The sequence below is a fragment of the Paracoccidioides brasiliensis genome (genome assembly GCF_000150735.1).
Source record: "Paracoccidioides brasiliensis Pb18 unplaced genomic scaffold supercont2.1, whole genome shotgun sequence".
NCBI classification, from domain to species: Eukaryota; Fungi; Ascomycota; class Eurotiomycetes; order Onygenales; family Ajellomycetaceae; genus Paracoccidioides; species Paracoccidioides brasiliensis.
Genome location: NW_011371358.1, coordinates 1,725,913 through 1,741,197, shown reverse-complemented (window position 1 = coordinate 1,741,197; position 15,285 = coordinate 1,725,913). Strand labels below are relative to the sequence as shown.

At 48.3% G+C, this 15,285-nt stretch overlaps 4 protein-coding genes across 4 annotated transcripts; 2 read left to right on the top strand and 2 right to left on the bottom strand.

The window, feature by feature from the left end:
• Positions 1 to 2,660: 2,660 nt before the first annotated feature.
• On the bottom strand, positions 2,661 to 4,214 carry PADG_00526 (uncharacterized protein; the record flags this gene model as incomplete). Its single annotated transcript, XM_010757570.1, has 1 exon — positions 2,661 to 4,214. One exon carries the CDS (start codon positions 4,212 to 4,214, stop codon positions 2,661 to 2,663), a length of 1,554 nt encoding a protein of 517 aa, XP_010755872.1.
• Positions 4,215 to 4,909: 695 nt separating this feature from the next.
• On the bottom strand, positions 4,910 to 7,098 carry PADG_00525 (uncharacterized protein; the record flags this gene model as incomplete). The annotated part of the gene is made up of 2 exons (XM_010757569.1): positions 4,910 to 6,701; positions 6,782 to 7,098. 2 exons carry the CDS (start codon positions 7,096 to 7,098, stop codon positions 4,910 to 4,912), a joined length of 2,109 nt encoding a protein of 702 aa, XP_010755871.1.
• Positions 7,099 to 7,501: 403 nt separating this feature from the next.
• On the top strand, positions 7,502 to 7,962 carry PADG_11109 (uncharacterized protein; the record flags this gene model as incomplete). The annotated part of the gene is made up of 2 exons (XM_010758407.1): positions 7,502 to 7,584; positions 7,749 to 7,962. The coding sequence occupies 2 exons, from the start codon at positions 7,502 to 7,504 to the stop codon at positions 7,960 to 7,962; spliced, it is 297 nt and encodes a 98-aa protein (XP_010756709.1).
• Positions 7,963 to 8,646: 684 nt separating this feature from the next.
• PADG_00524 (uncharacterized protein) lies at positions 8,647 to 13,968 on the top strand (the record flags this gene model as incomplete). The annotated part of the gene is made up of 4 exons (XM_010758080.1): positions 8,647 to 8,858; positions 9,035 to 9,137; positions 9,195 to 12,416; positions 12,484 to 13,968. The coding sequence occupies 4 exons, from the start codon at positions 8,647 to 8,649 to the stop codon at positions 13,966 to 13,968; spliced, it is 5,022 nt and encodes a 1,673-aa protein (XP_010756382.1).
• Between the last annotated feature and the right edge of the window lie 1,317 nt (positions 13,969 to 15,285).

Here is a 15,285-nt window from a genome sequence, read left to right as displayed (position 1 = left end):
AGGTGTAATTAAGGACCCATTGAGGCCTGAGACAAAGCCAGACAAAGACAAGAAAGAGGAAGAGACAATGATTCATAGGGGACAGAGTTACACATACATCTTGGCTGATTGGGACGGAGAAATCCCATGGCTGCTCCTTTCCATTGATACTGCTTGGTGATGGCAGAGCATCTACAGAGTGTATTGCAGCAGCTTCTGCCATACCAGCACGGCGACCTTTGTCTTCTGCTTCAAAACTGTGCAACAAATCTGTTCTGGATTGAGCCAGAAAGATCTACTCCTCTTCCTCTTTTTGGCGAATGGGGGCGGGGATTTCTCTTGGTTTGGTTTTAATTTGGTTTTAATGTTATTTCTCCCCTTTTCGATTCTATCGGGTCAATCCACTCCAGCCTGTAGAAGATCCCATAGAGCCGAGAGATTTGTGGTTGGGAGTTTGGGCCCGAACGCGAGAGGACCCGCAGGGGGGGGGGGGGGGGGGGGAGGGCGTAACACGAAAACTAAGCCTATATGAGGTACGAGAGGAAGTGGGGTTGTGATATTCAGCTTAAGATGGGGATGGGGGACGTTTATACGTTCGAGAATGCTACGGGGACGAGAACAGGAAAGGGGAGGAGCGAAAAACGGGGGGGTAATGGACGCGGAGAGTTCTGCTCTGTTGGCGAGGATGGGTCAGGAGGACGGAGGTCAAACACGGCGCAGGACAGATCGAATTGGGCGAGAGGATGGCGACAGAACAAAAGAGAAAGAGAGAAAAGGTAGTCACAGTATATAGCATCCGGAGGAAAATTAATTAAATAAAGCACATCCACACAGGTGCCGGGCTCAGCATGAGGATTGGGGAGAGTGAGGCGTGGAGGAAACGAAATGGAGTGAGATGAAATAATGGAAAGGAAATGTGGTGGTTGGGTGTCTTTGGGGGTGGAACTATTTATTATCCGGAGAGGCTGAGAAGAGGTCAACAGTGAAAGAACACCGATTCAGAAGCAGCCAGACCACAGAGCTGAGAAAGAAGAAGAGCAGCACACCAGGCACAAACGAGTGACGTGCCCAGGAGAGCGAACAGACCAGCAAGGGAACAAGATTGATTAAACAGAAGAAGTAGTAGAAGAAGAAAACACCGAGGAGTTTTTGATGAGGAGAGAAAGAGTGAGTAGTGAGTTTTTGGTGGTGGATGATCATGAGAACGGGCCAGGGTTGAATGAGCCCATAATAATAGCAGTAATAAACAACTAGCTAACGGGGCCTTGGGGATGGTCTGTATGGTCTGTATGGTTCTGTATGGATTGTGGAATGGTTGTTAGGCCTAATTATGATTAAACAACAACCTGCTAATAATAAGAAAAGGGCCCATATATTTTAAAGCTTCCTCCACAAAACATCAAGCAACCTTGGGGGAGCTGAACTCCTACACATTCATACATCCTGTCATATTTAGATGCTTGACAAAGCTGCATTTTACAGGACCATAATGCTTGGGTATACCTATCTATCCCCCATATCATATACCAAATTCCATCTTTCAACATCTGAGACTCTGCTGTGTATTAATTCATTCCGCTACCCACTAACAAAACAACAAGCCCTGGTCCTCGACAACGAGATCGACAGGGGCTAATGTGATTGGTTCAGCTGCGGGGACAATTCATATCTTTCATAACAGCGGCCGTGCATCCACTGTTATGCCATCCGGTCGAACAGCTCGGCGATGACAACAAGGTTAGCCCGTCGCATGCGACGGGAGGCATCCCAACTGTTTAAGGGAAAGTTACTATGGGATAGTTATAACTTAAGGTCATTTAAGGAAGTTTCCAATGGGATAGGTTCCACTGAACTTCCACACTGAACGGGACAATGCCATTTTCGTTGTTATTGGAGGGAGCATTGTTATACTCGGAGGAGTGGAAGAGTAAATATATGGGCACAGGGTTATTTTTAATTAAGGACAGCGTTAAGGTTATGGAATGCCAGCGGCGAACCAACCAACCAATCAACAATGATAATGACGGTTGGGATATAAAATTTCAGGGCTCCAAAAACAAACCCGCAGGCGTATCCATGGATCAATACCTTTCAAGAGATCTAAGGTAGGGTATTATCTTGGATTGGGTGTTAATCGTTCCTGGGACCAGATATCAGGGAAACTCAATGAACATTTAGGCTTCCATCTTGTTTGCTTCCTCTATTTTTTGTTTCTTTCATCATTAAATCCGGATGATAATGAAATCTTTGAATTTAACATTGGAGAGAATAGAAGATGACAACCCCAATTCAGAAAATACGAAGAAGTTTATTCTGTTCATTAGGTAAATATCAGTAACAAAAGAAAGAGGAAAAAAAAATATCTTCTAGTTATGCATCCAACCCACCTGATCCATGACTACCAATATATGCATCCACCCTTAACTATGTATATTCCATTTAGTGTTAACATGCTTTACATTCGATCGCAATAATATCTCCCCTTTGCGCCAAAGAAAAGCAGAAGCAGGGGAAAAGAGTGACATTAAGGCATAATACAAAAAAGGCAAAAGAGGGGGGGGGGGGGGGGGGGAAAGAAAAAAGAAAGAAAGAAAGAAAGAAAAGGAAAGTCAAATCAGTGAAGAAAAAGCAAGCAAAGAGAAAAAATCCAAAGTCGAAAACTAATAAGGGCACAAAAACTTCTACCCCCGCTTTTGTGCCTCGTCGATCCTCTTCAACGCATTCTGCACCGTAAGTATCAGCGTCCGCCGCTGCTGCCTCACCTCCTCATCACCGTCAATCTCAATCCCATCAACCTTTAAAATCAACTGCGCCATCGTTGTCTCACTTAGCTTGCGGTGCTCGAAATCCCGCGTCTTCTGGTCTGTGGGGGTATGCTCGACGTATTCATTGAGCAGGGGCTTGAGCGTGCTGTGGAAGTATTCGCTGAGGAGGGAGAGTTTGGCCTGTGGTGATTTGATTGTGTTGAGGTTTGGCGAGGGGGTAGGGAGGGAGGAGGGGCGTGGAGAGGGGTTGGATGGGGGCTGGGCCTTTGAGGAGGAGAAGGACCTGTTGGTGTTACTGTTGTTATTGTTTGTGGTAGCAGATAGCGGCGGGGTGGAGAGATTGGGGGAGTTTCTGGGGTGTGAAGTGAGGGGCGTATGCGGGGAGCGCGGAGACTGCTGGGCAGGTTGCTCGTTCATAGGTATTGGGCGGCTTCTGGAGGTGGATGGGTTTCGCGCCGGGTCTTTTGCGTCGATTGTAGTGGTATTGTTGTAGCGCTCCCTGTGACGTCGCTTTCTGCGACCACTTCCGGCTCCACCACCACTGCCACCATTGACAGCTGGAGGGGATGACCGCTCGACGATCTCAGAACCTTCCAAGGGTGGGGGCGTCAGGATGCTCTCCTCACTTGAGGTTTCCGGGAGGACCCTTGATATCACGCACATTGTTGCGGAGTTCTGTTTTAATCCCACATCCCTCGCTCTGGCGAAGTCATCTTTCAACAGACGGCCCTTGTAGAGAAGTTTAATCTGCCGTGTGTCTGCGACACCCAGGGCGTTTGCTGCAGCAAGTTTGACGTTCCCAACTGTGATAATGCCATCACCAATTGCGTAGGCGGGGAAATTTAGTTTGTGCGATGCCCCTCTGTATTTCAGGAAGATCACATCTGGCTCTGACTCATCATTATTACTGCTGCCGTTGCTGTAACAGTAAATTGATTTCTTCTGCTGTCTGCGGGGAGAATACTCCTTATTGTCCCACAGACCGGTATAGTCTGCATCATTAACGGTTACGTAGCTGTAATCATCATCGGTAACGGCTGGCGTGGTGGGAGGGGTATATCGAAGGGGAGACGGAGGAGATGGGAGCCTTCTCCATGGGTTCCAGCTCATCGCAAGAATCGCAAGAAGTAAAGCAATTACTGTGACCGCGAGATGTGTGGTTGAGGATGATGACGAGAAAAAGGAGGGGACAAGGAATTGCAGAGCCTCAAGCGATTTCGCAAGGGTGTTGAGTGGTGAGGACGAGGATAACGATGGTGGGCCTGGTTTGGAAAAAGTGGGAGCAAAATGTGAAATGACACTGCGAAGGGAATCAGGGAGATGTGGTGCCAGAGACTCCAGGTATGAAGCGGAGATCGCGCTGAGGGAGGAAAAGGGAGACCAAGAAGAGGGTGTCATGGAGCTAAAATCCCAGAGAGAAGAGGAGGACAGGAATTGAGGTGATGGGGAGGGGGAGGTTTGGTGCTGCATCGCATAGTTGGCACCTGCAGCCTCAGGGAATTTCTAAGCGTTGACTTTCGGTGCTGGTGGTCAAGATGACTTTTCTGAGCGCATGGCCAACAAACTAGGCCCTCATCAGGTTTTTTAGGGGGCTGCTGTCGAGTCAGGAGGGTCCAAGCCAAGTCCTGCAGCAATATTTTCGGATTTTCATCATTTAATTTTTTTTTTTTTTTTTTTTTTTTGATTTTTTGTGATTCTGCGGCAAAGCATCAACTATTTAAACAGACAAAGAATCACGGATCGAATCATAAATCATTTCCTTCATTTTTTTTCTTTCTTTCTTTTTTACTCCTAATTTGAAAGTATTCATCTACACGGTGTTTCAAACAGATCCTGAATAATTAATTCAATAGACAATGACCTTGTTAGTCACTTGAAATCACCATCGATGGCCTGCAAATGATTTGTTCAGCTACAGAACTCTCCACGGGAAGTGATTTCAATGACTAGCATACCCCGAACAGATATTCAGATGGTTGTATTATTATGTATGGATGTATATTGTAATTTTACAGGGAAATACCATTGCGCTTTGCCAGGCCAGACAAACATCAATAACGTCATTTGCCTGCAAAACCTTCGCGCAAGAGGTTGGCATCTATGACACTTCTTAAACTTCGACGATATGCATAAATAGCTATCCCCGCTCCTTGGACTTCTGCACCTCATAGCCGCAGCTGTCCTTCCGCGGGTCTCCCTCCAAACCACCTCCCGAGACCTGTCGTACCACTCTCATTCCTCCTGTTCCCATTTTCGGGCTCCTGCCTTCCTCCCAACCACCTGGGTCGTGGGATGCTCCCATTATCCCCCCGGAACCATTGCGGCGTGTTGGCTGTTTCAATGGTGTTTTTAACGCGGTGAGCAAATGACTGGAAGAAATTCTCTTCCTCCGACTCTTCTTCTGGTGCCAGCAGCGGCACGCGGCTAGAGGGGATAGCCCGATTCGGCGCTCGGGACTGAGTCTTAGAGCGATCTGCGAGGGGTACTCTATTTGTGGGACCAGCAGGCACAGATGTTGCTGACCTTTGTACCGAAGCCGCTGCCCTACCTGAATTTGGTGAAAGGCCTAAGAAGCTCGGTCCACTTAATTCCCTTTCAATCAATTCGCGTCCTTCCCGCCAGCCTCCAACACCAAACCCACCACCTTCAATCGCCACATTTTCATCCTCATCTTCGAGTAGGCTAAAATCAAACCAGCTCGTAACTCTCCCATACAGGTTGAACAACGTCGCACAGACCGGGATCAGTATAAATATTGGGAAAACGTAGTCGAAGCCCTTGCCCAGCGGGGTAAGGTTGATGAGACGTCCAAGGAAGTGGTAAAATGTCGTCTTCTTCTGGACGTCTTGGGGAAGGAATGTAAGAAAGTTGTAGGCGAGAGGAACTGTGAGTTTGGCTACCTGTCCTGCGTACCAGCACGCGCTTTCGCCGTATGTGTTTCGAGGAACTAGGGCTCGGTTACCCCACACTTTGGCATCTGTGATGCCCACGAATGCTGCTGAGCACATGTAAAATATCCACGCCGCGGATGCGACTTGGCCAATAAATCCAATTGGTTCGGATTTAGTGGGATTGTGGACCACGGAAAGGGTGACAATAGACACCCGAGGAGCAAAGGACTTGACGATCTCAGACCAGACGACGCAGGCAGACGCCAAGGAAAAAAAGCCCGCAAGAGCCAATCTACCAGCTGGTAGAATATGTACGAAGATATAATACCGTATGGTTGGTGTTATAAATGGAAGTGATCCATTAGGAGAGGAACAAAGGGACGGATGAGAAAACTCAAGCCGCTTGGAGGTGGCAGAGTCGATGATACATTGGGTATCAGCAGCTTCCTTAACTAGGCGTTTCCATGTATTCGTGAAACGCGCGTTTTGATGACGCACTCGTGCCAGGCGTCTAGTTACATCTGCGAGATATCGTGTGGTAATGACTGGTGGGACACTTAATCGTGATGTTTCCGCCCCAACAGAGGCCCGAAGTCTGGATTCAGGAATACTAGTCATGTCGACCAATTCATCGATCCATTCTTGCAAGTCTCGTGGGACACCTGTTTTCCGTTCGCGCAACTGGGACACTTGATATTCGAGTTCTTCAAGGTTGGTCATGGAGTCCGTCAGGCGATCATGTATTCGAGGAGCGCGGGCTTGGATCCTCCTCAGTTTGTTGCCCAGATTTGCATTTCTAATAAGGGTGCGAGGTATGGCTACCAGACCATGACCCATCAGGTATATTGCAAGGGCCAGGCCCCAAAAATAAGCTAGGGCCATGACAAGAGTTTTGAGAGATGTGAAATCAAAGCCATTTTGTATGATAATGTAGATAAGACCTGCAATACCACATCCAAGAACGATTAATTGATACCGTCCATTCGAACGCAGAGAGTACAAGATACGGTCTTTCGGGGTGCGATATCCGGAATCAATATATTCGCCAAGGAGAGGGAGAACAACCCTGTAGCAAAAGCAATAACTTAGAATATTGGCTGAATAGATGATTTGCTGGAGGAAAAGGGGAGAAGGATCGCAACTTACCAAGTCATTGCAAATGTCAGCCAGTAAGCAATCCTCCACGAAACGAGCATCACTCGCGGGGGAAACCATATCCCCGAGCCCGATCCTTCATCTCTAGTGCTTGATGTAAGATCAATGGGGACGAGCAAAATCACACTTGCAGGCAGCGCAAGAGACAAAAAGACTGGGAAGGTCAGGAAGGCGGGGGTAGAACGTAAGGGAAGATAGCGTCTTAGCAGAAGCAAAACCAAAATGGCTATCACGAGCAGAGATATGCCCATAAAGATCCCCGAACCCACATGGGTAGGTCTATGTGCAGCGATCGACGAAATAGACATGGCTAGGGACACCGGGGGAACATCAGAGAGAACCTTTGATCAAGGAGGGCTAAGTAGACGGTAAGACTCCCAACGACGAAACATGGTAGGTGTATGTAACTATCACTCAGGCTAGCGTTGCCTTTCCTCTGAAAACAAGCCTAAAAAAGTGGTTTTGTTCAGAGGTATATGTTCATTTGGACATGAGTCGAGGGGGGTATAAAAGGAGGTGGAAGAGAAGAAGGATGTAGATGGAGTGATATAGGCTGGTTGACGATAAGTAGTTCATTATCATTGATAACTAATGGATCCCACCAATGACGCGTTGATCAGTCAAATACAATACCCTGGGTGCCTCGGAGGCGGCTAAGTCACGAGGGCGCCTAATTTCATTATTCTCAGAGCAAGGGATTCGAGAAAGTGAATGATCAGCCGATCACGGGATCACATCGTTGCGCCTAAGCCCTTTTGGGCTGCAAAACTTACCGCTAGTAGGGGGTTTGTTGCGTAAGAGAACCAAAGGCTACGGAGCCTCTGCGTAAACCAGAGAATGTACAAGCGAAATCAATGTTCCAAAACGACAATACAACGGAACTGGTTGTACCCTTATTGTTGAACTAGTGCGGCGTAGCATTGGCTGACTAACTCGCGCCAACCGCTCACTGGCCTAGGTACCTTGGAGCCTCCACCCTTGCTGAGCATCCCATTCCTCCCGTCAGGCTTCTTGGGCTGGCACACGGGTTTCCACACCAACGCTCAACCATCTCCACCACCACCACTACCACTACCAATACCAATACCAACTACCACTGGGCACTACGGTCTCCCACCGCCCGCTTCCACCACTTGCCGCCGCTGTCGATCATCCCTGAACCTACTTCTTGAAGGTTGTTGGTTTCGTGCTGCACTGTGCAGAGCTGGCTGTCTTTCATCTTCTCGGTTTTTTTTCGCCTTTCTCTCGTCTCGATCCTGGGCATGATAGGCCTCAGAACATGCCCCCAGTCGTCGTGCCTAGAAGCTTTGTGAGGCCCATCCTTGCTTAGTTGTCTGCCACCAACATCTTCAACACCAAGGCTAAGGAACAGAGTGACGACGTATTAATTCTTTGTCCATCCTGTCTGGGTCTTCTGCCGTCTCCTCGCACCTGACTACACCCGCTTGCTTCCTCCCCTCAAAACTCGAAATCACGACCTGCTTCAACGGGTCCCGATCTCGCATCAACCGTCTTTCGATCATCACATATATAGCTCTGGCGTTCCTCTTTCTCGCCCCCCCCCCCCCCCCCCCCTGGGAACTTAATCGCGCCCAACGCCTTACCCGCCCTATTTATCCCTCCGTCAAGCCTTGTCCCCTTGCTCTCAACTGCTCTTCTCTCCGTTTGTCGTCATTTCACAACGTTCCGTCCTAATTTTGTGACTACGTGAGATTTCATTTAATTTTCTACACTTTCGTGGTTACAACTCCGGCAAAGGTTTATTGATGGTGGTGAACGTCGGTTGATGCTTAAATCTTAAAAGTCTTGCTATCGTGGAACCTTCTTGAGGCGTTAAACAGGTTCCCGATCGCAAGATGAATCCCGCCAACTTTGTCAGCCATGGAGGCGCAATGCCACTTGGAGACAAACCGCCGGTTCCCCAGATGCAAAGCCAACAATCCAAGAACGAAACCACACATCAAGTCCTTCTCAAAAATATATTTTCAGCTTTGCAGTCGCAGGGCCAATTTCAGGGTTGGCAACGGGAAGTAACTCTTCGAGATCGAGGAGGTAAAATATATCAGATGTAAGATACACTGCGGTTGATCCCTCCCTCGTCTACTCCTTTGCCTGTTGCCTGTCTTGGTTTTTACTTGCTTTGTGGTGGTTTTTATCGCCATTTCATTCCTTGGATATGTCGAAAGTCGTCTTCCAAATTTCAAATTAAATTAACAAATGACTAACTTTACTTGTCTCTTATAGCATTTCTTCATTACGATTGGTCGAACCTCACGTACCCCTTCAGCGGGCTTTATCTGTCGCTGTGTCTTTTGAAGAAAGAATTTTTAAACAATCAAGAGATCGAGTATGTTCTTTTCATTTTAAGACGAACCTGTGTGGCGGTCTTACTAACCTGTTTCAGGTCGAGTATGAAAGGGAATGTAACAACAAACTTGGGCAGATAAGAGATAGTAGACAGCAGCGTGCCGCCAACATGATGCAAAGCGGAATGACCATGGCACACGCCAGCCCTCATGCTGGAATTGCTGCTCCTGGCCAAAATGCCGCACAGACAAACATCTTTCCTACTCAATTTCAACGCCAAATGCAGGGCTCTCCCATACCGATTCAACAACCACAGCATCCAGGGTTGAGAATGAACGCTCCAAATCAACAATCGCCAATGCAACATCCTGGTTTCCTCCAAAACGGTTTACAGCGAGTGAATGCTGGTATCTCTCGTGATGAGGCCGGCGCCCTCCAGCCTCATGAATTAGAACATGTTCGTCAAAGAGCGGAACAAATGATGCAACAGGCCTCACCCGCAACAATACAGAAGCTGAGATCAAGCTTTCAAAATATGCCTCCAGAGCAACTACAACGACTGGCCCGGGGGGGATTCGATCCAGTTGTACATTTTTTCCGCGCACAGGCTACAAGGGAGCTTAGAAGAAAAAACAACCCTCAAGAGATGATGCTCCCTCAGAACACTGTTCTCGATTCCGCGAATAATACGATCGCCAACCCTATGATGACTCCCGCCCAGAGGCAAATACCTCAGTCTCTTATGGGCCTCCAAGGCAATTCTACAATCCTCATGAACGGACAACAGAATCTTGACACTGCAACATATGTGGGAAACATTGACCATATACAAGGGCAACAGGCAGATGGGGTCCGCTCACAAGAAGCTGGCCAACTTGTTGTTCCGGCCAATACCCCCCAGGTCGGAAACCAACCACAATTCAATGCACCCCCGGGCATGTTTCAGGATGGACAGCAGAATGTTAACAGAAGTACCCTTAACCCTATGATGCTGGCCCAGCAACACCAACAACGACAGAACCTTCACAACCAACAAGAAACCGTTCAGCATGCCGCACAGTTTCAAGCACAAGCAGCACAGGTCCAGGCTCAGGTTCAAGCGCAAGCACAGGCACAAGCTCAGGCCCAAGCACAAGCACAGGCGCAGGCACAAGCGCAGGCACAAGCACAGGCACAAGCACAGGCACAAGCACAGGCACAAGCACAGGCTCAAGCACAGGTTCAAGCTCAACAGGCACAGGCACAGGCACAAGCACAGGCTCAAGCACAGGTTCAAGCTCAACAGGCACAGGCACAGGCACAAGCTCAGGCACAGGCACAGGCACAAGCTCAGGCTCAGGCTCAGGCACAGGCTCAAGCACAGGCACAGGCTCAGGCACAGGCTCAGGCTCAGGCTCAGGCACAAGCTCAGGCACAGGCACAGGCTCAGGCTCAGGCCCAAGCTCGTGCCCAGGCTGCTGCTAAAGCACAAATGGCAATGTCATCTCAACCAAATCCGCAGCTTCCTCAATCTTTATCCCAGCAAAGCCCTGCAATGCCCGCGATCAATAGACCTGTCGGGCCCGGCCAGCTTTCTCAGTCCCAGATTGCCCCTCAGGGTAGGCCTCCGTCAAGACCTCCAGGTATGGGTCAAGAGCAGTCGGTTATGCCCAGTCCCCAACCCGGTGTACCTCAGGGACTGCCTGCTAGCCTTCGAAGTCAACTGGCCCAAATGTCACCAGAGCAAGCCAACCAGTTTTTACAAAACAACCAGCGACGTGTTTTTTTAAATAGCCAAGCAATGGCTCGCCCAGGACAACAGCCGGGTGTTCCTGTTCCACAGGTTTTGTCAGATCCAAATCAGCAGCAACAAGCTCCAAATGGGCAGTTGGTTAGTGAGGCGGCAATGCGAAATGCAATGGCTATGCCTCCTCAAACATCCGGCTTAGGCGGGGCCCCACCCCAGAATCAGAGCATTCCACGCCAACATCTATCACAACAACAGCGACAGCAGGAGCTTAAGCTCCAATTCGCTCGACAGCAAAGTGCTAGTATAGAGATGACGGAGGATCAGATTAAAGAAATGGATGGACTTCCTTTTCCTCCCCCACTTGTGAATGCAAGTGCCAATATGGCGCAACCGCTGCCCAAAGGTGTTAGGACATGGGGGCAACTCAAACTTTGGGTAGCCCAAAACCCTCATGCCCTTGGCGATGCCACCCTACCTAAACTGCAGGCCATGCAAAAATATCACTATGCACGGTTGAATTCACTGGGAGAGGCTACCCGAAAATCGGATCCAAGCCTCATAGTGTCTGGAGCCTCACCACCCGTCGTTCCTGCACACTCCCAGCCCTTCAATCCCCAGCAAGGGATCCAGCCAGGGCAACAGCACCGCCCTCTTCCAAACATGCCTATGATGCGTCCAATTACAGCCAACGAAATCCAGAACGCGCGACAAAAACTCGGCCCTCAGTTGCAGAACTTTACAGATGATCAGATCAAAACCCTCCTGGAGCGGAATCGACAAAGACAGTTTATTGAAGCCCGTAATAGGCAAGCAGCAGCCCAAGCACTTGGAGCTCAGTCGATGAATCAACATCAACCATTTCTTCATCCCCCAGTTCAAGCCCAAACCCAACCTCAACCTCAACCTCAACCGCAACCTCAACCGCAACCTCAACCGCAACCTCAACCGCAACCTCAACCACAACCTCAACCGCAACCGCAACCGCAACCGCAACCGCAAGCGCAGGCTCATCCTCACCCTCTGCCTGTGGCGCAGCAGATTCCCGTTCCCTCCTTACAACCACCAACAGCGCAAATAACCCAGGCCCAGATATCTCCCCCAAGCAACAGGCCAGCAGCAGTTACTGCGGTCAAGGCTCCACGTGCGTCAACTGCTAAACAATCGAAATCTCTCAAACGGCCCAATGCTGACGATGCCGTTGATGTTCAAAATCCGATTACCCAACAGCCGCAACGACATACCCCGGTTACCCAGCCTACCACCAAACCGGCCATTCCTGTGACCGCGCAACAAAAGACCCTGCTGGAGGGTCATATGCGGCGACAACAATCGCAACCGAGGCAACCCATTACGAAAGCCATTGCTGATGAAATCTGGAACCGCCTTCCTGAACATATCAAGCAATTATATTCAGAATGCGTTCAGCATGATCGAAACAATACTCCTGTCTCAATGTCACCTGAACACAAAATGATGGTATCAAAAATTCTCACAGATTCTACGGACATGCTCGGGCGGATGGAGGCTTTGATTCACTGGATCGCCAAGTTGCCTAATCAAGAGAAAACCCTTCACGCTCTATTGCAAATGGTATGACATTTTATAAGCTCACGCATGATAGAAGGATCTCAAATGCTAACCTCCCGGCCTTATATAGAGAGTGGCATTAATGAAACAATTCAAGGGCCCCGAGTGGCAACTTGTCGATCAGTTTACCATTTCACAACCACAGGTAGTGTCCGCCATCGCTTATATTAAGAAGTGGTTCGCGGCGATGATCAGTTACCTCCCAAAACCAAACCAGTCATCAGCCGCAACGGCAGCAGCACGAAATGCCGTGCCTCAAGGATCACCGCCTCAACAACAAAACGTGCAGCCAGCCATCCCACCTCTGAATGCGAGCAACCTTCAGCAACTTGAACAACAGCAAGAAGAAGCTTTGCAGCGCACACGGCGAGCAAACACTCAAGTAGCTCCTACTGCTCCGACAACTTTACAGCCTCCCTTCCCATTAGGAGCGCCATCACCACAGGGTGTTCCTCATGCATACGGACCACCTGGCTTGACTAAAGACAAATTAGTAATCCCACCAGCAAAGAGGCGGAAGCAAAATTCAGCGGCAGCCAAGACACCCACGCCTTCGTCAACTCCGGCAGCACCAGCAACGACACCCCAGCCCCAGAAGCTGAGCCCCGCCGTAGCAAACCAACCTTCCCCACCTGTGGCAAGTTCCTTTCGATGCCCTGTATCTGAATGCGAACATCATATAAGAGGGTTTGCTTCTCAAGCAGCCCTAGACACCCATGTTGAGGAGATTCACAAGGTTGAGGAACCCGTTGCAAATCCGCTTGAGTTTGCCCTTGAAAGCTATCGTATTGGCTTGGGTATCGATCAAATTGAAAAGAAAGCACAGGAAGCGGAAGAATCCAAGCAGAAGAACGCTCCTGGTCCTGAAACCCAGCCACAAACACAAGCAAGCAAACCAATAGCTACCCCTAAGATCAAGAGTGAACATATAACACCCGGAGCTACACCTATTGGTCGTTCTGTATGCCAGGTTGGCCCAATAAAATCAGCCTCGCCAGGCTCAAACAACGCGAAAATATCTCAAGAACCCCCCGCAAAAGGAGCAACTACGTCGAATCCCAAGTCCGCGCAAACCAAAAACAGCAAAAAGGATAGAGGTAAAAACGGAGAGCAAGGTTCCCCTCAAGAAGATATGGCCTTTGTCAAGGACCCGTGGGCTGAAAGTGCGATCTCCCTCGAAAGCATCCGTTCCGCGTTCAGTGATGTGGGTGACCAAAGCTTCCCAGGCCTCGGACCGGATCCTATCGATGATGTATTGGCTTCTGAAGCGTTCATGAAAATTCGATCCAATGATACACCGCAGTCTACAGATACGGGACCCAATTCGCAAACTCCCAAGGATACTGACAGTTCCAGGGACGACGACTTAGATGTAATGATGAGTGGGACGAGCGATGATAGCTGGATACCGTCGGACTGGGTTAATCTTCCCGGGCAACTTGAAGGGGGTTTGCTCATGAACGAGCCCTGGGAAGAAATCAATTGGGAGGTCATGGAGAAAAATGAATTCGAAATAGCTGCGAGCAGCTTTGAGCCGATTGTGTACTCGATTTAGCCTGATGAGATTAATAATATTCATTTTTCTCTTTTCTGATTCGGTTAACATATAAGAACTGATGTGGAGGGGAAATATCCCATCTACACAATGGATGATTTTCATGACTTGGTTTTTGATTTCGTTCTTTCTTTCTTTCTTTCCTTGTTTGTTTCTTTTCTTTCTTCTAATCTTTCCGGCATTCACGAGGAATCATTTCCTTATTTTCTTCTTTCCTCGTGATGTTCACCTGCTTTCCGCTTATCATGCTGTTGTTTTCGCTTTGACCAGCAAGGTGTCTGCGGTGGGGTGTTTCATAGATTTCACGGGGGCCATTTGCTTGCACCCCTTTTTCTCGATATATTAATTTCTAGGTGGTGAGCTTGGTGATTTAACAGGTAATTGAACGGCCTTTGTTTGGCTTCTTGATTTGATATATGGTATTTTTCCTCTTCTCCTGTTGCTTACTATTGTTTGCAAATCCGGACAAACACCTCAAAAAAAGGGTGCTTCTAATGTGGTGGACGAAATAGCTGGATGAGAAGTGAATCTTAACAATATAATCAAATGCACTCTCTTTATCTTCTTGTTTTAGTCAATAGTCCATCACAATCTTTTATATGCTAGTATATCAACATGATCTGTTACTTCTGAACAAAGTGAATAGGAAAGTGACTTACGGCTGAGTAGTAATAAATAGATACACTCTGTCAAATGAAAATGTGAGAGATGTAAAATCCATTTGTTTTACAAGACAAAATATAATTTGGTGAACATCATTTAAGGCAGAAATGTGAAATAGAGTTAGGTGAACAACTATAGAGAAAATAGCTAGCGAGAGATAGTTAACTACTTGAGGTATTACTAGATGATTTTAATTTCATCACCTTTTAGTGAGGTCTCTCAACCCCAAACCGGTAATATAACAAAACTGTTGTTAATTATGTTGTGAACGTCAGGGTCATAGATCGGATCCTTGGTGCTAGTTAACTAATATACACGTATATCACGTGCGGTGGGGCGGCTACCCGCATGCCCAACAGGAAGAGCCTTGGCGTTGAGCTGGGACCCAATGCTTGGTTATATCATCACGTGAATAATTAGATAAACGCGTTAAGCGCTGCGATAACAACGCTATTCAGATCTCCCAACCTCAACGAACCATGCGCATAATCCAGCGGGATTGGATCTCTAGTCCGACCCATATCCCCATATCCTTTACCACTGCTTCGAACGGTATAGAATTTGCCTAGACGTTCTTTTGATAGAACCGTCTTCTAGCCTTTGTCTGGCTGTGACCTTCAGGCTCCCTGCCCAAACACCTGCATTCCCAATCCT